Genomic DNA, 23,992 nt, shown 5'->3' with positions numbered 1-23,992 from the left:
TTTACACAACTATGTATATTAGATTTTTAAAAAACGTCTGGGGGTATTTTGAAGAAATGTACCATAAACTTAATAGTAGTTGTAATTGATTAATAAATAGACCATGCTGGGTGGAATGGGGCATGCCTGTAATCCCAGCAGCTCAGGAGGCTGAGGCAGGAGGATCACAAGTTCAAAGCCAGCCTCAGCAACTTAGTGAGGCCCTAAAGCAGCTTAGGGAGACCCTATCTCAAAATAAAAAATAGAAAACTTTGGAGATATAGCTTAGTGACTGAGCACCCCTGGGTTCAATCCTCTGTACCAAAAAATAACAGTAATAAAATAATAAATTAAATAGACCATTGGTAGGTTTTGTTTTATTTCTGCTTTTTTGTTCATAGGAAAGTTAAATTATTTAAGGACTGCACAACTAATTGGAGCTTACATTTGATCAGACTGACTTTCATATCTCACACTTTTAACCACTACACTATTAAAATAAAAGAAAAAAATGTTTATTACAATAATCCCTGAATGATTACACTTTTGAATAGTGTTTTGATTAGTAAAACTAAATTTAACAAGGTAAAGGTTCTCAGCACTGGGCATGGCTGGGCATGGAGGTTCACACCTATAATCCCAGCTACTGGGGAGGCTGAGGCAGGAAAATCAAAAGCTGGAGGCCAGCTCAACAACTTAATGAGACCCTGTCTCAAAATAATAAACAAAAAGGGCTAGCTCAGTGGTAGAGTACCCTGGGTTCAATCCCCAGTACTATAGGGTGGGGATGGAGGTGGTGGATGAAAGGTCTCAGAAAATAAAACCTTATTGGAAAACACAAAAATGGTCATTGAATATGTGTGTGTGTGTGTGTGTGTGTGTGTGTGTGTATTTGAAAAATAATAAGCAAAAGTTATAGATGGTATCTTCTAAAGCAAATCGGTGTTCAGCTTTAACTTTTTCATATACCCTTCTCAGGAAATTCCTGCCATCATTAATCTTTCGCAGCTGATTCTCCCACTCATTTTCAGTTAGTCTCTCAATTTAGCTCTTATTTGTATATTTGTCTTTTGCAAGTTTCATTTTCCATGGTTTAATTTTCATGATTCCTAGCAAAATTACCTTTTCTTTTCCATTTCACACTGAATCACTATGTTTAAGAAAGTTTCTTGGAACTGGAGTGGGGAGGATGGATGAAAACAATTGAAAAGTACAGAAGCACTACTCTTTTGGTACTTCTGGAAATAAAAATGTTTCACAAAACAATAATTTATCACACCAATAATACTCAGGATACACAGTGCTGATGTTTTCCAAACAATTGTCTTATGTTGTCTTTAACTGGTTGCAAACCAAACCTCCTAAAGGTTCCCACTTATAGTTTGAAGACCAATGTCCACTTAGTCTGTGGATACAGGTAACTAGTAATTTTTATATTCATTTGTTTAAAAGTCTTATATGGAAAAGCATCTTCATAAAAAATGTTACTATTATAAAAATTCTGGTTTGGGGGTAGTTACTTTACATTTTCTGCCTCTGTTAAACTGAGGTCTTGAAATGACAGGGACTCTTCATTTATCATTGTGTCACCAGTGCCCAACACAGTGCTTCCCCGCTTGTTAAGTATTTAACAAATGAAAGAATGGTTTAACTAAGGCTAATATAGTACCATATTTTAAATCTTTTTAATTCTGGAAAGTATTTGTTTCTGATACAATTCTTATTTATAATGAAGTTTGATATAATTTTATGAAAGTTAAAAATTAAGGACTTTTCTATGACTTTTACTCAATATTCTCATTGATTTGTAACTTGGGGATGATTTATTTTATTTTTGCTTTAGTCATTAATTGGCAATAGCTCCCAAAATACCAGTCTCTTTTTGAAGCAGTTTTTGACACATTATATATTATCATTCAGTTAATACATCTATTATTTAAAGGAAGGAAACTTTCACTGTGTGAACTTGATACTTAATGGTGTCCTAAAAGTAATTTACCTATTTTATATCTCCATGTTTAAAACGCATGTTTTTTCTCTAAAGGATCTTTATATAATACCCTTCCATGGATCCAATAATCAGGTTTTTCTTTTGCTTTTCAGAAGCAATAACAAATTTATTCCTAGGAGTCACTCAGATAAGTTCATAGTAAAAGGGAATTCTTTACCATGGAGTACTAGAGATGCTAGGAGTTTCCCCTTAATCAGACACCTCTGAGGTTCTCTCCTCCATGCTAGGAAAAGAAGATTGTAGGTTATGTTTCTCAGTTTATTGCTTTTTAAATCTCTTCTTCAAATAATACTTTGTGGAATAGCCCATCTTTGATTATCTCTTTAGATAGTCTAGTTGTGCAATTTCTCCCTGTGTGATTTTCATTTTGTTTTTTTGTTTTTTGGTTTTTTTTTGGAGTGAGAGGAGTGGAGTACAGATGAAAAAATATCAGTTAGGTTAGGAATAGTCATTTATTCACCCTCTCTTTTAACAGTAGAATTAATAAGGTTATCAACCACTAGATTATTTATAAATTATACTCTAATGAATTCCATGAAAGCCCAAGTTGTTCTACTAAGCAATGCTTTTTTATAATAAATTACAAAGTTTCTAGAAATCACAGTTCCAGCCAGGAAGAATAAAGAAAAAATAATGCTAAAACAGTGAATTTTTGTTTTTCTGACCCAAACACACTAAAAATGATCCTAATAATATTATTCCCATATTATTTCTTATTCACCCTCCAAAGGAATGTATTTGGAAGATGGGGGATAAAGGGTTTTTTTGCTTTTGAGGGAAGTTTTGATGAAAATTGAAGGAGATGACATGGAATGAGTTAAGGAACATTAAACTCTAGTTTTTGCTTATTAAGAAATGTAAATAGATTTTCTTTATCTTCTGTATCTTGTCCTTTTTCCACATCACAGAAAGCATATATTCATATACAGTTGTTAAGGTGAACTTCATGTCATTAGAGAAGGTAGGTTGTGTTCAGAAGGGTTAATTATAGAAAATTCAGGGTAATTAAATCAGTGGAGCTCTATTTCCATAAGCTGTTTAATACGAAGTTCTCATAATTATATTTCTTATGGTAATAGCAGTATTTTTCAACATTTACATGTTCTAGGCACTCTGCTAAGCAGAGTAAATTTATCATCTCATTTAATCCTTCAAAAAGTGTTATGTGGTAAAGAGAGAGTAACTAATTGCCTAAGATCACAGTATTAAAACGATACTGAAATCCAAGTCTTTCTGGCTCCAAACTATACTCTTAACCATAAGGTTCTTTTGCCTCCAATGCAATAGCATGTTACTCATGCTGTGTTAGAAAGCAGGTATAGTAACACTCCATAATTTAGTCAGTTACTAGTAAGTAAACGTTCTAGATAATGGGAATTTAAGCATTAAAACTGTGCGTTGTCACTGGAAGCATCGTCTTTTTTTCAGCTAATTCACTGTTATGATCATAGTGATTCCTTCAGTGAGTAAATATTGAAGAATGTAGATTCTTTTGACCGTATACAAAACTACCAATTTCCATGCCTTTTGCATCTCTTTTTTATACTTTTTTTAATTCTTTCTTTCTTTACAAAGGCATTTTATGATACTGCTCCAAGCAGTACTTCACATTTCCCTTTTTGATTTGTTGCTTTGAATTTCTGACTGTTCAGGAAACCCAAAATGTTATTAAAACCATGGAAAGGGTAGATTAAATAAGCTCTGATGGAAAACTGTAAGACTCATTATGAGTATATTATTTTTACACACAGTTTTGTAAGCTTTCTTCAAGTGCCTGTAATTGCTGATAAATGACTTCTAGGTAAGTTTGATATTGTTGTAGTTTTTTAATTCTAAGAAAGCAAATGCTAATCTTACTCCTGTAACCATTTGTAAGTTTTAAATTCATTTTTTATTCAGCTTATATAAGTATTAAGTATGTCATAATTTTCAGTTTAAAACAACTGATTTACTTTAGAAATAAATATATTTTATTTCCTCATTAGGCATCTCAATTGAGGTACTTTCTGTTAATATTTAGATAATTAAAAAGAGAAAATATTTTTGTGTCATATTTCTATGAACCTATTTCTTAATTCTGTGAACCTTTGTAATTTTTTTCTTCTACTATTAGGTTTTAACTAAAGAATTTTATAGTCTCCAAGCCTCTTCTGAAAAACGCATTACTGAACTTCAAGCACAGAATTCTGAGCATCAGGCAAGGCTAGACATTTATGAGAAATTGGAAAAAGAGCTTGATGAAATAATAATGCAAACAGCAGAAAGTAAGTCTCCCTGCATCTCCCCCCATCACACAGTCTTTTTTCTGGCAACAGAATACCTGACGTCATTTCTAGAATACTTTGGTATATATTTCCTTAAAATATAATTGGTGACCATATTTTAAAGAATACTTCAGATTTTAAATATTAGTTCATGTTAATTTTCAATAGTTGAAATTAAAAATAGGTTAAATATGATAGATTCAGTCAACAATTAAATATTTCCATTTAACAAGAAGTAGGGATATACGAGAATTAATAAATGAGATTGTATCAAACTAAAAAGCTTCTTCTCAGCAAAGGAAACAATCAAGAACATGAAGAGCCTACAGAATGGGAAAAAGTCTTTGCCAACTGCACCTCAGAAAGAACATTAATCTCCAGGATATATAAAGAACTTAAAAAAATTAACACCAAAGAAGCAATTAACCTGATCAATAAATGGGCATAGGAACTGAACAGACACTTCACAGAAGTAGTACAGTCAACCAACAAAATTATGAAAAAATGTTCAACATCTCTAGCAATTAGAGAAATGCAAATCAAAACTACACTGAGATTCCATCTTACTCCAACCAGAATGGCAATTATCAAGAATACAAGCAACAATAAACTTTGGCAAAAATGTGGGGAGAAAGGTACACTCATCCTTTGCTGGTGGGAATGCAAATTGAAGCAGTGTGGAGATTTCTCAGAAAACTAGGAATGGAACCACCATTTGACCCAGTTATCCTACTCTTCAGCATATACCTAAAGGACTTAAAATCAGCATTCTACAGTGATGCAGCCACATCAATGTTCATAGCAGCTCAATTCACAATAGCTAAGCTATGGAACCAACCTAGGTGCCCGTCAATAGATGAATGGATAAAGAAAAAGTGGTACATAGACATAATGGAATATTACTCAGCCTTAAAGAAGAATGAAATGATGGTATTTGCTGGTAAGTGGGTGGAACTGGAGGCTATCATGCTAAGTGAAATAAGCCAGTCTCAAAAAACAAAGGCTGGAATATTTTCTGATATGTGGATGCTGACTCACAATAGGCAGAGTCAGGGAGGGGAGTGGAGTTTCACTGGATTGGAAGGGGGAGGAATGGAAATGGGAAAGAGTAGAATGAATTGGACATAACTTTTCTATGTTCATATATGAATACACGACCAGTCATAAGAATGGGAAGTTATACTCCGTATATTTAAGATATGTCAAAATAATTCTACTGTCATATATAATTAAAAAGAACAAATTTTTAAAAAGAAAAAAAAGTAGGGATATAGAATTCATGTAAAAAATTCTTGCCTCATAAGGGTTCCTAGTCTAGTCTACTGGGAAAAACAAACATATTAATAAATAATCAAAGTGGCAAAATAGTTGCTATGTACAAGTGATATTCAGTTCTTTATAGAAAAACACAAGAGATCATGAGTTAATTTCTCTGGAGGTAAGGAATATTTAAGAGGGGAGGTGATACCTGAATGAATCTTGAAGGACAAATGGAAATTTGTTGGATACGCTGTGTTATTTCACATTTAATTTCTATTTTTCCTTTTTACCCCCTCCAATAATATTGCTTCCTGCTTATCCCTAATTTTAAAGAATATTTTAAATTAATATTTAAGTACTTCCTGTGATGTTTGCTACTGTGTTTTATTTGTGTTTAAAAGTCAGAAATAACTGGGAATCTTATGAAGGTGGATTTAAATGTCAATTGGACTTGAAATTGCAGTAAGGTAATATTGTAATTACTTGGAGCACATTTTCATTTAAGGATTGTATTATATTTCAGAAAAAGTTTAATTCTTATCGTTGCCTTTTTTTCCATTTCCATGGTCAGTATCTGATTACCGCAATAGATTCCAAATTTGTCTTCCATTTCTACACTTGAACCAAAGTCATCTTTAAAAATACAGATTTGATCATGTAATATACTTGCTTTAATGCATCTCTGTGTCTTTATTAAAACAGCATAAATTTCTTAGTATATGACTTTTTATGATTTTACTCTTGATTAATTTGTAGTTTTCATGTTTTCCCATTCACTTCCATGTCATATTACTATTTTAAAAGTTCCATATTTTTCCTTAACTCTATTACTTTGCATATATTCCTTTGTCTAAAGAAATTAGTAACAGAAGGGAACTTCTTCAACATAATAAAGCCCAGCTCCAAAACACCTATAGCTAGCCAGCTGTGGTGGTGCACACCTTTAATCTCAGCAACTCAGAAAGCTGCGGCAACAGGATCACAAATTTGAGTCTAGCCTGGCCAATTTAGCAAGACCCAGTCTCAGATTTTTTTAAGGGTTAAGGGATATGGCTCAGTGGTAGAGTATCCTGGGTATTTAATACTTTCCCATTAAAGGACCGAACAAAGCAAGGGATTCTGTTTTCATGAAAAGTTAAATGCTGTATGTGATTTCCTGTGTAATAAGGTAAGAAATATCAGGTCTGTAGATGTAGGTCAGCAGTAGAGCACTTGCCTAGTATGTGCAAGGAAGGCAAAAAATAAATTAAAAAAACAAAATACATACAAACATATATATGTGTGTATATATAAACCTGTGTTTCTGTGTATATATACACGTATATTCTAATTTTTATGTATAAAGATTATATAAAGATTAGGGATATTTATAATTTTACACATGGAAGAGATAGGAAAAGACTACTTTCAGATTACAAAACAATTAAAACTGATAAATTTAGCAAAATATAAGTTACACGAAACTTATAAGCAAACAATTGGAAAAGTTTGTTTTATATAGAAAGCAATTCCATTTATAGTAGTGTCAAAATACACAAAATACTTCAGAATAAATTTGACCAGAAAAACAACTACATGAAATATTGCTAAGAGGGATTAAATACCTTCACAATCAAGACATGCTATAAATTTGATTTTGTTCCCATAATAATGGCAGCAGTCTCTGGTATTCTTTAATTTTTAATTTTTAACTTTAAAATTAAAAATTTTGCTAAGTTATTTAGAGCCTAAGTTGCTGAGACTGGCCTCAAACTAGCAATCCTTCTGCCTAAACCTCTTGAGTCACTGGGATTACAGGCATGTGCCACTGCACTCAGCCCTTGGGTATTCATTTCTTCATTGTCTTTTGAAAAGAAATTCTTTGTTTTGATTTGTTCTGTTATGTTTTGGGTACTAGGAATTGAACCCAGGGTTAACCAGTGAGCCACATCCCCAGCCCTTGTTTGTATTTTATTTAGAGAGAGTGTTTCTCACTAAGTTGCTTAGGGCCTGACTTCGAACTCAAGATCCTCCTGTCTCAACCTCCTGAATAGCTAGATTGTAGGCATGTGCCACTGCTCCCAGCTAAGAGCAGTTCTTAATTTTGATGTGTACTATATCACGTTTCTTTTATGGCAATTGCTTTCAGGGCTTTGTCTAAAAAATCTTTACCTGGGCTGGGGATATAACTCAGTTGGTAGAGTGCTTGCCTCGCAAGCACAAGGCCCTGGGTTCAAATCCCCAGCACCGAGAAAAAAAAAATCTTTACCTGCCCCAAATTTATAATTTTAAATATTATATTTAGGCTTCCTTTCAAAGTAATAACATTGGTGCCCTAAGGTTCATTTCCATAACATGACCAAATTTTTAGCGACCTTTATTGAAACTTTCCTTTCTTCAGTTCACTGCTTTGTTGCCTTTGTTAAAAAAAACAAATAATCATTTACATATGAATCTGTTTTGACTTCTGTAGTCTGCTTCATTGTTGTATTTGTCTTTATGCCAATACTGTATACTACTAGCTTGAGGCTGAGGTGTGATATTAAGTACTGAAGTCAGGCAGTGTAAGTCTTCCAACTTCATCTTTTTTCCAAGTTTGCTTTGGCTATCCTTGGTCCTTTATATTTCCATATAAATAAAATACCAAAGATGTCTATGCCCCCATCTCTAGAAACTGTAAATATTTTACCTTATATGGCAAAAGTCTTTGTTGTTGTGATTAATGACCCTGACACGAGATTATCCTAGAAACAATAGCCGGATGAGCCCAGTGTAATCACAAGGGTCTTTATAAAAGTAAAGGTGGATAAGGGGAGGTTTGGGGGTAGAAAAATTGATCTAATTATGTTATACACATGTATGAATATGAAACAATGAAAACCTATTGTGAAGGTAATGTGCACCAGTTTTTTTAAAAAGTAAAAAAAAAAAAAGCATGGGGATGATATGGTGACGAAAGCACAATTCAGAGAGAGTCGAAAGATGCCACACTGTTGGCCTTGAAAGTGGAGAAAAAACTGCTAAAAAGGCATCAAAGCAATCTCTAGAAACTGGAAAAGACAAGGAATGGGTTCTCCCTGAGACCCTCCACCCAGAACCAGCTCTATCAACACTTGTCTTTCAGCTCACTGAGATAGGCTTCTGACCTCTAGATTTGTAAGATAATCAATTTGTATGGCTTTAAGCTACAAAGTCTGCTAATGTTATAGCAGCAATAGGAAAGTAATATACCAGAACTCATGCAAATCAATGATTAAAAATAAATAGCCCAATTTAAAACGTGGGCAAAAGGTTTTAACAAACACTGCATAAAGAATTATATGACTGGCCAAGTAGCACAATAAGATATTTAACAATTTTATTCATGAGGGAAATTCAATTTAAAATCTGATGAGATATCATTAGAAATTTACCAGAATGGCTAAAATTAGAAAGATTGGCTACGTAAAATATTGGTGGGAATTTGGAGCAGTTGGCAGGTTTTATAGAAATAACCAATCTATACAATGATCCATCAATTCTATCCTAATTATTTACCCAAAAGAAAGCCTATATTTATAAAAAGATTTCTAGTAGAATATTCATAGGAGCTTTATTCATAATAATCAAACACTGGCAACAACCCAGGTGTTTATCACAGAAAAATGTTTAAACAAACCATCATGTATTCATACAATAGAACTATTCTATGAAAAGAAATCAACAGTTGATTCACTCAACAACATGGCTGAACCCAAAAAACTTTTATACTTAATCTAAGGCTTTGCCATAAATTTCATACTATCCGATTCAATTTATGTGAAGTTCTAGAAGAGGTAAGATCAATCTGTGGTGAAAAATTCAGAATAGTATCGTCTCTAGGGATGGTTGTCACCAAGAATTAACTGGGGATTTAGACATGAGGGAATATTCCAGCTTTTCTAATGTTCTGAATATATTAACAGGATTTGTGTTACTCACGTGTATATATTTCAAAACTTTTTTACGTTTTAAAATCCATTGAATAGTAGATTTAAGATTTGTACCTTTTACCATATATAATTTTATTTTTTAAAGACTATAAATAAATATTGAACCATTAATGATGAGTTGCATGTTGAATTGTTGAGGGATGAAGTATGCAGACATCTGCAACTTTGAAATGCATTCAAAAAAATTCAGTAAATTCATGGATAGATACAGAGATGGATGGATATATGATAAACAAATGTAGTACAAATGTATAATTTACAGTCTACATGTTATGGTTATATGCTACAATTCTTTTAATTTTTCCATATGTCTAAATGTTTCCTAAAATCTTTAGAAAAATGTTAAAATAAATCTTTTGCTATGATAATTAGGTTATTCTTTTATCAGTTTACATTAGAAATCAGAATATCCTAACATTCTAAAGAATACTTGTTAATTAAACAAAATATAAAATGTGTTGACCAGGCATGGTTTCACACAGCTGTAATCCCAGCAATTTAAGGGACTAAGGCAGGAAGATCACAAGTTTAAGACCAACCTGGGCAATTTAGCAAGGCCCTGTCTCAAAATTAAAATAAAAAGGACTGGAGATGTAGTTTAGTGGTAAAGCATCTTCAATACCAATAAATAAATAAATAATAAAATATGCAAGCATATTCTTTTTTAGTACTAAAATGTGTACAGTTTTCTAAGATTTACCATCTAAATCAGCTAATTTCAGCAAACATGAGGTCTTTATTAGGATGTAATCATAAAAATTATAGTATCCTATTTACACTTTTTAGTTGTTGATGAATCGTTTTACTTATTTGTATAAGATGCTGAGAATTGAACCCAGTGCTTCACACATGATAGGCAAGTGCTTTACCACTGAGCTACAATTCCAGCCCCCCTAATTGCACTTTTATTACTTTCTGTAATCAGATATTTATTATTTGGATATTTGAGGAGCTTGGTTTTCAAAAATCTTTATCAAATTGTTGAAAGTATAAATATTGCCTGAAAGCTAAATAAATTCAATTTTTTTTAATAAATAACCAGATTTTTCATTGTCAGATTCAGGGACCTGCTACCCATCCTCATCCTGCTTGTAACCTTTTTCTGCATGTGTTAAACTTTTTTTTTAAATTTGTTCTTTTTAGTTATACATGACAGTAGAGTCTATTTTGACATATTTGTACAAACATGGAGCATATCTTATTCTAATTAGGATCCCAGTCTTGTGGATGCTGAGATTCACTGTGGTGTATTCATATATGTACATACGAAAGGTATGTCAAATTCATTCCACTGTCTTACCTATTCCTATCAAATACAAGTAACAATCAATGTTGACAAGGATGTAGGGGAAAAGGTACACTTGTATATTTGCTGGTCAGGCTGCAAATTGGTACAACCACTATGGAAAGCAGTATGGAGATTCCTCAAAAAACTAGAAATAGAACAACCATTTGACCCAGTTATCACACTCCTCAGTATATACCCCAAATCAGCATACTACAGTGACACAGCCTCATCAGTGTTTATAGCAGCACAATTCACAGTAGCTAAGCCATGGAATCAACCTAGGTGCCCTTCAATAGATGAATAAAGAAAATGCGGCATATATACATAATGGAATATTACTCAGCCATAAAAAAGAATGACTAGCATTTGCTGGTAAAATGGAAGGATCTGGAGACTGTCATGCTAAGTGAAATAAATAAGCCAATCCCTTAAAACCAAATGGTGGATGGTCTCTTTGATATATGGATGCTGACACACAACAAGCGGGGGAGGAGAAGAATAAAAGTTCCTGCTTTGAACCTTGCAAGACATTTGTTAAATTTCTCAGAACTCTCCTCTTTGCTTCTTGAATCACTATCACTTTTGTTGTCCCTTCTCCCTAACTCGGCCAGTACTTAACTGTACATGATTCTCCAGGGTTTTTCTCTTATCCTCTTCAGTTCTTACTTTACGTACCTATTTCCTTAACTTTAACTGCTGTTTATAAGCTAGTGATTCCCACTGGTTTCTGTGAAGTTCCTATAGTCATTGAAAATACACTATTTATTTGCATTTCTTCTTCCCTTCCTGAAACTTACTTTGTTTGTATTCTTGATCTTTTAATAAGGTTCAATTTTTCTCTAATCACCCAAAACTAGCTCTCAACAACCTTGATTTTTTTCCCTTGTTCTGTCTAGAGTGCCTCATCTTACCTTCACACCGACTCAAGTTGTCTAGAATGGAAATTCCTTTCTTCATTGCTATTATGGACTGTCTCCACTGGAGTGTTACTATAATTTGTTATGAATTCTCTGTCACCGATCTAAGCAATCCTCTCCCCTATCATTGGATTTTTAAATTTTTGTATTTATTTTCATACAGTACTGGGGATTGAACCCAGGACCTTGAGCATGCTAGGTGGAATTTTTTTTTTTTTCTGTAGTATCAGCATCAGTAACAAAAATCCATTGTTCATGTCATCTTCCTATATTGATTATTGACTATAAAATAAAATTCAGTCTCCTTAACCTAGCAAATAATATTGTAGTTTTCTGTTCACTGTTGGAACTAAGCATTTTTCTACTATCAGTGCTTTTCAGATTAACTCCAGCCATTTTTCTCATGATTTCTAAAACAACATACTTCACAAGTCCAGGCCTTTGCAAATACAATTCCTTCCTGTGCCTTGGCAAATATGTCTTCCCATACCTTCCTAATGACTTCTAGTATGGGAAACAGTGGTACTCAGAAAGAGTTCTGTGCTTCTAAGACATGCTGTTCAGATCTCTTTAGTAGTGTTCCTCACGTTGTTTAGTGCATTGTTTTTATAATTAAATTCCTGCTATAGTAGTTACCCTGTGAATAATTAATCCATTAATTATAAAACTCAAATTTAGAATGTCCATACATATCTAATGTGGATTTTTAAGTTATTAACTAAATCTCTCCCCTCTGAATTTGCAGCCATTTAAGAGAGGGAAGTCAGATATGTATCTGAATGCTAGTCTAGTTCTGATGTAGTTGAATTGGAGCTCATCCTGGATCTCGAGCTATCTGATAGCTGGTAACAATGTTATGGATAGCATATATCATCTCTTCCACGTGTTCTTCCCAACTAATAATCCTATCTCTGAAAGCTGATCCTGATTTGCCATGAAAAGAACAAAATTAAAGGAAAACATTTATGAATACTTCTAAAATCTTTACAGTGCTACAGAAGGTCCAGTCAGCAATTATGTGCACAACATATTGTGAATGATGCAAATAGTCAAGCTTCACTTATGATATGATATTTGGTTTCGTTTAAAATCTGAAATATTCCTGAATTTAGAGTCCTCATTTTAAACAGTAAATTGATCATTGTTGATAATTTTAAACATTTTTCTAATTCTTTGCTTTAATTCAAGCTAGTGAAACCTCAGTTTTTGTAATCATCAATGAAATTTTTTAAACCTTAACTTGCAGTAAAATTCATCGAACTGAATTTTTTTTGCCCATAAAATGTTAACCTGTTAGTTGAAAAAAAGTTTTTTTAGGATGTGGTGTGACAGTGGCAGAATTTACATATAAATTATTTTCTCTGAACTTCTTTGAGTTACAAATTTCAGTCCATTAGTACATGCTTAGGAATACACATTTTATTCAAAGTATCCTACCTAAGTGTATAATTTTGCTATTGTAAGTTAAGATTAAGCTGTTATTTTGAGAAAATAATCTTTCCTAATTAATCGTCTTTTATCAAGAGAATTAACAAATTGATATCATTGTTATATTTTATAGCATATATTTCTGTAAAAAGCCTTTGAATTCTTCAGAGTAATACATTTGTGTTGTGCTTTATAACAAGCTTAACATGTCATATGAGACAATTCCTGAATGCCTTCTAAAAAGTAAGTCAAACAAATCCAAACAGGGTATTCTTTAAGAAATATGCTTCTACTTGCAAATGGGCTGTTTGAGATACACATTAGCCCCTTTTAATGTTCTTTTGCTCCCTAGTTCATTAATCCTCTTTTATTTTCACTTCTGCCATGGTTTTTAAGGGGAAAAAATATTTCACATCACAAACTTCAATATTTTTCAGTTGAAAATGAAGATGAGGCTGAAAGGATTCTTTTTTCCTATGGCTATGGTGCTAATGTTCCTACAACAGCCAAAAGACGACTAAAGCAAAGGTAAAATCAATATATATTTATCTTACTTATCTACTCAAGCTAAATGTAATTACATTGTGCATTTTGATAATGTGCTCAGTTGAATGACAAAGTAACTTTGTTCTTAGTATACATAAATATTAAATTGCTCATGAAAAACAGTAATTATCATGCATTTCATGTATATTTAAGTGAGTTTAATGGTTGGTATAATAGAGGTATACATTAGGATTTTCAGAATTAAATTCAGTGATAAGAATGTCATTTTTATCTTATTTTTAAATGAATTTCAGATAATACAAATGCAATAATATTCAGGTTTGAACTAATTATACTTTCCCTTTTTCCTTTCTTTTTTTTTTTTATTCACATGCCTACATTCCTTGACATATATTTTAGAGAAATAGAGTGATATAGTGGTAGCATATATACTGTGACTAGAACTATAAAATAAAAGACTTCTTGAAAACCAAGAAAATTTTTAGAAGATCCACTAGTTATCTGGTGAGATAACTTCAAAGGACACTTCAAAGGACACTAACAGAAAATTGTTACCTTCATTAAACAGTTTTCTAGTTGACCTACCTGATTTTTTTTTTCCTAACTCCACTTTCTCTAAATTCATACTGCTTTCCAAAAACATCTCACAGTTCCATTTGCTGCCACATCAAATCTGAATATTTCAGTGAGACTTCCAAGCCCCTCCATAATGTGGCCCCACCTCACCATCTTTATTTACCTCTCTACACAAAATGAGAGTAGGTACATCTCTCTGCCTTGTAAACATCAATTCTCTCTATACTACAGGAAAGCATTTCATTTATCTCATTAGCTATCATTTTCCATGGAATTTTCCCCGCTAGGTGGAAAGTTCTTCAAGGTCAGCAACTGCATCTTTTTCTTGTTCTCAGTCTCTGTCTAGCTCAGTGCAGGTACCTAGTAAGGGACTAGTTTCTTCATCTGCATATTTGGGAATTCAAAGCTTCTTGTTTATCTCTTATTTTTATATAAATTTATTTAGACATTTAGAGACATTACAAAAAAAGAAAAACAATCCATATTACTTCTGATACTTCTGTAGGAAGTTTGAAGTGATAACACAAAGAATGAAATGTCTTCATGGTTGTCTAAAGTGACATAGGGTATAGAACATTATAGGAAGTAACAAAAGGATGCTTAGAACTTTTGTCTTATACTGGTTAAACTGAATATTTACCAAATTTATTTCAGGGGTAGGCGAATAATTTGTAGCTAGAATGGTTGATTTTTTCTGGTGAAGATTCAGGTATTTGTAAATTATGTATAATTTGAAATTGGTAGTAGTCCTGTTCCTTTCTGATCCCTCCAGTGGCCACTATGAATGAACTAAGATATTTTTAAATTTTAAGTATGATTCTGCCTTTCAGTCCATTGTTGCCTAATGAAGAATAGAAGTATAGTTTCATGGTAAGAGAGTTCTTGATAATCAGGAAATCATAGGTAAAATACTGAAAATTGGGAGTTTAATGGAAAAATTCCATTTTCTGCTCTATTTTAACATACGAATCCTTCAAAAGAATGTTTATTACAAGAAAAAAAGAATTTTGCTTTTGTAAGCCTGCTTTCCTTAGCCCCAAATACTTAGTCCCTCTGAAACTGAAATCAATTATTGCTGCGATAGCTTACTGTATTTTAAAGAATTTCCAAAAACAGTAGTTGATTTCTTAATATTAAAAGATTTAAAGAACCACAACTGATTCATATTCCAAATAATCTTAACTGTCCAAATATTTCCAAAGATTTTATCACCGAGCTATCTATGTGCCTTGAACAAGTGCCTAATGGGTGTGCTATTAATATATCCTGCCAGCTGGTGCCAGGCATTCTTCTCATGGTGAGCCAGAGGGTTATTTTGAGGAAGTGTTTCTCAGGTCATCTAAACTGAGGGAAGGGAAAGTAAAGATATCCAGAGGGCATTTATACATTCCTATATCCATTATTGAGTGACTACTGTATGCACAAAATTGACTAGTGGCACAAAAGATCCCACTTTAGGGTCTGATACATTTCCAAAGTTCAAAAGGCACATATGTGATTTTGTAAGGGATATCTGCAAAGAAGGCAGTGACTTTGTGCTCACTCTAAGTTTGTTAAAGACTAAAGCAAGACAGCCTTTGAGTGAATCCATACTTCATATTTGAAATTAAAGCAATGAACACTTAAGGTGAATTATATAGGATGACTCAGAACAGTAACTGAAGTATTTGCATAATAAAGTTTTCATTGTATATCAGCCTAGACCAAAATATATCAAAATTTCAATGGAACTTAACTTCCTAACTACTACACAATATGTTCATCCATACTAAATTTGATTTTAAAGTTTCATATTCATCATACAGAATTACGTAGTTTAGGGCAACACTTAATAGGAAGGAGGTTTCTGATTCTAAATATGTTTATTTTTAAAATTAGGAGAATTGTTAGTAATCCCACCACCCAAAAATACCACTTACAAGTTAGAAATTTATACATACACTTTCTTACATGTTTAGGATAGTGTGTATAATTTTCTAGTTTAACCTTTTTTTTTTTTTTTTTTTTTTTTTTTTTTGATATTAGGGATTGAATCCAGGGGCAAACTAACACTGAGTGATGTTCCCCAGCCCTTTTTATTTTTTTATTTTTCTGAAACAGGGTCTTGCTAAGTTGCCTAGCTGACCGCCAACTTGCAATCCTTTGCTTTACTTTCTTGAGAAGCTAGGATTATAGGTATGCACCACTATGCCCAGCTAATTCTAGCATTTTATCCTGAACATGTATTTGTCAATGAATTTTTTTTTTTTTTTTTTGGCACCAGGGATTGAACCCAGGGGTGCTTTTCCCCAGGTATTTTTGTTTATTTCTTTCTTTCTTTTTTTTTTTTTTGAAACAGTCTTGCTAAGTTGCTTAGGGCCTGATGTTCCTCCTGCCTCATCCTCCCAAGTCATTAGGATTAGAGGTATATGCTACCACACCCTTGTTAATAAATATTCTTCAAGAAAGATCACTTTTAATGATTATTCAAAACTTTAAATTTTAGAACTTCTGTTTTTAAGTAGAATTCTGGTTAAGTGCCATATTACTATTAATAAATTAGACAGCCAGTGAACATTTTCATAAGTTTCCTCTTGCTACCCAAAGAATAATATGAAATTAAAATGAGAAAATGGATGTGAAGTTCACTACATAATTCCTGACAAAGTAGATGTTCAGTAAATGTTAATTGGTTATATCACGTAATATGTTCTTAAAGTACATGGTTTATTTCAGAGGAAAAGTTAGGGTTCAAAAACCTTTCACTGGGCACAATTTGAGCATTCATTTAAAATGATTTTCTTTTAAAATTTTAATGAGGGTTCTTGAAATATATGAAACATGAATGCAAAACTAATTTTAAGATTCACTTTCTTTAATATCAATTTTTAAGATATAATGCCAACTTTCTATAAAGTGGTAGTATAATCAGTTTTTCTAAATTTGAAAAAGTAACTCCCAGGCATTGTGGCACACACCTGTAATCCCTGATTCTCTGGAGGCTGAGGCAGAATCACAAATTCAAAACCAGTTTGGACAATGTATAGAGACCTTGTCTCAAAACACACACACACACACACAGAAAACAATAAACAAATTCCCCCAAATTTCTCTTAAACACATTATCATGACTCAATAGTAAAACTCATGTTTTAAAGTTTATAGGGATACAAACAAAAAAAAAATTGTGTTAAATTCCTTCTGGAACATAGTTGTGAAAAATTAAAAGGGCTTATACAATTACAGTAGATTAAAATAAAATGGGCTCTTCTTGACTAAACTTGGAAATCTGAAGTAATGTTTTTGTTTCAATAGTGACTATTTTGAAAATAGCAAACAAAATTTTCTGGTTGTGTGTTTTGATTGTGCTGCCACACTAAATGGGTGACTTCCAGGCACTAATGTGATCTTACTGTGTGCCTCTGTGTTGTGGCTGATCTAAATGTTTAGGGACTTTTCTCAAAGTTTTTAAACCATTCAGATTATAAGATACACTGCATACTATGGATCTTTCATTTTAGTTTCTACCTAGTTCTATAAAGAACTTTGTGTTGAAACTCTCACAGCATACTGATCTTCACAATAAAGGAAAAAAGTGCCGGAGAAACTGACGTTTTTAGGCATACTGGAAGTTTGTTTTCCTCGTCTTAATTGAGTTCTACTATCCACATTGCTCTATGATATTGTTATAAACTTACATGTAGTAATGGGAAGTACTGGCTGCCATTGACAGGTCTCAGAAATAATCTATTTGGAATTCAAGAAGTGTTGAAAAAGCTTAAAAGATAACCCTTAAGGGAATAATTTTACAAGTAACCAATAAAAATTTTGGTTTAATATTTAGACATGAAACTATACACTTGTGATGTTAATTTCTAGTTGATGTCCAACTTAATCTTGGCATAGGTAAAAATCACACAGCATTTAATACTATTACAAAGAAGTATTATGTTATACCTACTTTAATGTCCCAGTAAATAGTCTGGTGGAAGTATTGCTTTCTTGAGAAGTTCATTGCATTCTAAATCAAAAAATAACCTTTAGCAATAGTCATTTTCCCTATTTGTGGTTACTCTTTATATAGAACTTGTAAAGGACTTACTCTTGTTTTCATTGTGTATACATTGTGTTTTGGAGACATAAACTCAATTGTAGTTGAACAATTCTTCATTTGTCTCACTTTGAATTTCACTTCCCACTGTTAATATCCCAGATTTCTGTACAGGATCCACCTATATCAAATCACTCACTAAAGCAGTATGCCACATTTAAAGATTAACAGGTTGAAGAGGTCAGTTGGTATGTGTCATTTGTCTTCTTCCCTTATTAACTTTATGTACTTCATTTATTGCTAATTCGATGCCTCAATGTACTTTAATGTTAAGGTTCTGCAACCTTGGAATATGGTTTCTAGCACTATATTCACTAGGACAAAATTCCACCTACAGCAGAGTCCATCAGGGAGTGTTGAAGTGTCCACTCTGTTCAGCTCTGTTGTTAGGCACTTCAAGGAATAAGACCCCTGCCATAATATGAGTTCTGTTAATGGAAAAAAGATTAACACACATGAAAAAATATCAAGAAATACTTCAATATATGTAAGTTGGCTGTACCATGTGCCAAACTATGTCAATCAGAGGAATAGAGATGATGTTAGAAGTGGAGGAAATGGAACTTGAAGGAAACCTTTCAGGAAAAGTTGGGCTCATAAATAGTGGAAGACCTGATCTTCAGATTGGAGTACCTACAGCAGAGGGAACATACAGAACATTTATGGGAGATTAAATAGAGTGGACATTAAATGGAAAATAAAATTGGTTCTGGTGATATGATAGAGAACCTTGACATTTTTAAGTAATTTATATGTAGATTAGAATTTACCATGTGAGTATGAAAGTGGGTAGGAAAAGGATATAAATATCAATTAATTGAGTAAAAAATACAAATGACTGACAAACATTTCCATGTAAGGAAAATTAATTTAAAACAGTATTCTACTGTTTATTTAAAAGGTTAGCAAAACTTTTTAAGATTAATGAATACCCAGTATTGGTTAGAGTATAAAGAAACAGAAAATCTCATAAAGTTAATTCGCTCAATAATTAATTACTGCCAGATGCAGTGGCACATACCTATAATCCCAGTTATGCAGGAGGATCACAAGTTCAAGGCCAGCCTGGGCAATGTAAGTGAGACCTTCTCTCAAAATTTAAAAAAAAAAAAAAAAAAAGGGACCGGAGATATAATTCAGTGGTAGAGCACCCCCCCACCGGTTCAATCCCCAGTACTACAAAAATATATAGGTACGTAATATACATACACTATACATCTTAGCTTTTCATAGTTCAGAGTTAATATTGTACTATTTCATGTAAAATGTGGAAACCTTGCAAACATACAACTTCTTTTACCATCTCCCTGCCTCTTTTTCTTTTTTTTTTTTTTTTTGGTAGTGCTGGGGATCAAACCTAGGGCCTCATGCTTGCTACTGACTGAGCTATCTCCCCAGCCCTCCCTGCTTTTATTTTTAATGGTTGTCAAATGTATAACATCAATGTTAGAAACCCACAAGATGTTGTTATCATTTTTTATTTCACAAAGAAGGCTTAAAGAAATTAGCAGGAAAAAATAACATTAGTTATACTTAAATTGGTTGCGCTTAATTATATTTTAGTTATATCTTAATGAAATTTTTTTTTTATTGTAAACAAATGGGATACATGTTGTTTCTCTGCACATGGCATAAAGGCATACCATTTGTGTAATCATAAATTTACATAGGGTAATGTTGTTTGATTCATTCTGTTATTTTTTCCCTTCCCCCCATATATTTTAATGAAATTTAATACAGTTATATTCTTAATAATCTAAGTATAATAATTTCTAACCTTTTAATGAAAGATCTTGCTATTTTTATTCTTGTCCTTTTCTCTTTTTCTTCCTTTTGGGGGCATGCCACATTAATAGGCTAAATGGGGCTTTTAGGGAAACCTGAGAATTTGAATACCAATTTTGATATATCCATAAGAAAATATATTCTATTATTCTTACTAGTGACTTAGATGTGAATTTTTTAAACATAGTCCCTTTATATTGGATACTAATGGTACCTTCCACATGCTCACCATGATGCATCATAAATGACATCAATATTAAAATAATAGTCACAGTTCTTCCTGTCAGCATCAGTTCCTAGAAATTTTTCTCATTGAAATTGTACTATAAGCTACTTAAAAAAAAAAAAAAAAAAAAACAGAACTGTAGAGCACATTTATAAGCAACTTCAAGACATCACAAGATACCTTTCTTCCTTTGAATTGATTTCCTCACTTAGAATCCCCTAACCAAAATCAGGAAAAATCTTATTAGAAGAAGGTACTCCTAGTGTTAGGGCTTACACTCTACCATACAAAGAATTTCCTAAGTCAGTAGTTTATGTCATGTATTTTTCATTAGTAAGTAATATCACCATATTTTCATAAGAACATTATTTAATTGCAAGATTAAACAAAAAGCACCCAAACCAAATGAGCAATTTTGTATTACTAAATTTGAGGTCTTCAAGCCATTATCTTCTTCAGAATATTTGTAATAGGTGACCTTTGCATCTCATTATTTCTTTTATCTCTTTGTATAAAATACAAATTTTTATTTGCATAAAATCCCATCTTATCCATAACTGTATTTCTATATAATTGTATTTGATTGGGTTCATTACTCTATACTGAATGTTAAACAGATTTGGCCTGTGCCTTTAACATGTTTGTTAGAAATTACTACGTACAAAAGACCCTGATGCTAGGCTCTGTGGAAGACAGAACTTATACCTAACATATATGAAGGATGAGAAGGATAGAGACAATGAAAATGTGAATTAAGATAACTCCAAGGTTTTTAAATTAGCCCAACAAAAAACTGCTAGTGATATCAAATACTGATGCTTGCAAACATGTACTAGAATCAACAGATTTAAAATGTAAATATAATGCAAAATTAGCATTGACTTATTTGTAGAGATCTTATTTTATAGTCAAATTAGAACTTGTCTGGTACATTTACTTTGGGTTATGAAAAACAGGATACCTACCCATAAACTATAATGTCTTTAAAAATCTATTTTAAAATAGAAAGAAACAGCAGTTTAATGGCTCCCCAAGCTGGTGGGGGTTGAGGGCAGGAAGCACTTAATGGGGAAAAAGGGGGATTAACTGTTAATGGGTACAAAGTTTCTTTGGGGGGTAATGCAGATGTTCTAAAATTAGGTTATAGTGATAGTTGCACAACTCTATGCTAAAAACTATTGATTTATACATTTTAAATAAGTATGCTTTATTGTATATTAGTCTCATTTTTAAAAAGCCAAAAATGAGAACTATATGTCTTTTCCATCTCTAACTTCAGCTGATGGTTAAGGCACAATGTGCCAGTTGAACAGATAGATAGTACCTTAGGTCTAAACAAAGTAAACAATTCACTATATAAACTTCTGTCAGAACTCATCATTTTTATTTGTTTTTAGAAATATATCAGAGTGATATTTAGTGTGGTTTGCAGAGGTTTGTCTGCTTTCCTTTGTCTGATGTTAGGAAATGTCAAATATATGATAGAATTGTTTCTATCCTGTAATTTTACTTAGAGAAAAGATACCTTGACATTGTAAAATATCTTGTCTTCTTGTATTCCATGGATTCTACAATTCATAGAGTAATAAATTAACTAACATAGAACTTGAAAATGTAATAAATATAGAAACTTTAAGTTATTGGAAATACAGAGAGGTCTTTGGGATCGACATGTCTTAACATCAGTAGTAGTACTTTAAAGAATTATGTATTTTCCCCCATAGTTAAAAGGAATGAAGCATTCTTTTCTTTTCTTTTTTTAAAATAACTTTATTTTTTATTTTTTTTTCTTAAGATTGTTTCTTAATAGTGGATTTGGAACATTTTACATTTAATTTTAAATACAGAAAGAATAATAAGTTGTGATAATGCAGATCATCAGAGGGATGATTTCTTTACCTTTACCATAGACATTTTTTAAGCTTTATACATCTTTTTCTTCTGTACTTTGAATAGAAAACCTATTCGATTGTAAAATACATTATGTTATCTGAGGTAAACACTGATGCTTTTCAAAGTGCCAGCTCATTATTATTCATAATATTTCAACTAATTTCCTGATCTGTTTGTAATTGGGAAATTTTTATAAAAATGGGGAAAAGCTATCTTGTGGTCTTTTCAAGCAAGTGTCTTCATTTTATAGCAAGAGCTAGAAACCATTACTGCAGTAATCAATATATCACAGTTAGATTATGGAGATTTTGATCGACTTTCAGAATTCTGAGTTGTTGGGGTCTTGTTCTTCCATTGGTTTAATATTTGATCCCATATTTTTTCTCTTAATAATTAAGTATTATAAGGAAACAATAAGTTTTCTAGCACACAAAAACATTTTGAATATTTTAGATACCATTCCACTTTACAAAGCATTAATTTTCTCATTTCATTCACCTAGTGTCCACTTGGCAAGAAGAGTTCTTCAGTTAGAAAAACAAAACTCGTTGATTTTAAAAGACCTTGGACATCAAAAGGACCAAGTAACAAAGCTTTCACAAGAGGTAAATAACTTAAACAAAAGAAACATGTATAAAGAAACCCAGTATTCATTTTAATTCTTTATAACTCCTTTGTTTATCTTCTGAGCAGTTTTAAAATAAACTGCTAATACAAAAAGATTTCACAATTTATGAAACTAACTGAAAGTTAAGGCCCTATAAAATAACTTATGATGTATGGCAAAACTAAGAACAAAAAGGAGATTAAAGTGCCCAGACTAAGTATAAATGTAGACTAGACAGGCAAAGCTTTGATTTCTGAAAAGTCAACTGGCAAAACAAGTTTAGCAAATTTTGGTGACATTTTAAGTTTTCCACTCAGTTTTTAAGAAGATTTGCTCTTTATTTCTGTGTTAAAAAAAAAAAAAAAAAAAAAAAAATTTTTTATCTATTATTAAACACACTGAACTTTGTTTACACTTTAAAAACCAGGTTCATGTCTGCCATTTGCTTTAGCATTGTATTGTTATTTAAAGAATATTTAGACAGGTCACATATCATTTTAATAGCTATTTTATTATTTTTAGTTAACATCTAATTAGTTTTTTCTGTGCTTTTGAAATTCAAGTCATAAAACAAAACCAAAGTTGCCACCTCACTAATGTTCCTTTTATTTTCTGATCTTCAACATAACCAGTTTTTTAGGCTAATATTTTAAAACTTAAAGAGCTTTATTTACTCGTATTAGGGGAATTTTAAAGATAGATTAAATGCTATTGATATATACTAAGTAATCTTTGGTTGGTTTTTTTCTTGTTATTGTTGTTGGTTTTTGTACTGGGAATTGAACTCAGGGACTTTTACCCACTGAGCCATATCCTTAGCCCTTTTTTATATTTTGTTTAGAGACAGGGTCTTGCTGAGTTGCTTAGGATCTCTTTAAGTTGCTGAGGCTGACTTTGAATTCCCAATCCTCCTGCCTCAGCCTCTTGAGCCCCTGGAATTACAGGCATGTGCTACCATGCCCACCCTAGCCCCTTTTTTTCTTTTTTTAAATTCTTTATTTTGATTCATGGTCTCACTGAGTTACTAAGGGCCTCATTAAGTTACAGAGACTGGCTTTGAACTTGCCATAATCCTGCCTCAGCCTCCCAAATTGCTGGAATTACAGGCATATTCTTTGTTTTCATAAGGGTGTGTTCATCTTTACCCTTTATAGCATCTTCTATTAAAGTACACTTAATACAACAACATTAAGAGAATCTCTGTCCTAAAA

At 32.3% G+C, this 23,992-nt stretch overlaps 1 protein-coding gene across 1 annotated transcript in view; it reads left to right on the top strand.

The window, feature by feature from the left end:
• Positions 1-23,992, top strand: part of PIBF1 (progesterone immunomodulatory binding factor 1) — a 227,033-nt gene that overhangs the window by 130,008 nt on the left and 73,033 nt on the right. Inside the window, exons 12-14 of the mRNA XM_079138952.1 lie at positions 4,104-4,254; positions 13,535-13,625; positions 22,677-22,779. Coding sequence (XP_078995078.1) covers positions 4,104-4,254; positions 13,535-13,625; positions 22,677-22,779 — 345 coding nt within the window. The remainder of the gene's footprint in view (positions 1-4,103; positions 4,255-13,534; positions 13,626-22,676; positions 22,780-23,992) is intronic.

This window comes from Sciurus vulgaris (assembly GCF_902686455.1).
Source record: "Sciurus vulgaris genome assembly, chromosome: 4".
Classification (NCBI taxonomy): domain Eukaryota; kingdom Metazoa; phylum Chordata; class Mammalia; order Rodentia; family Sciuridae; genus Sciurus; species Sciurus vulgaris.
The sequence above is the reverse complement of the archived record's forward strand: the minus strand, read 5'-3'. Positions and strand labels throughout refer to the sequence as shown.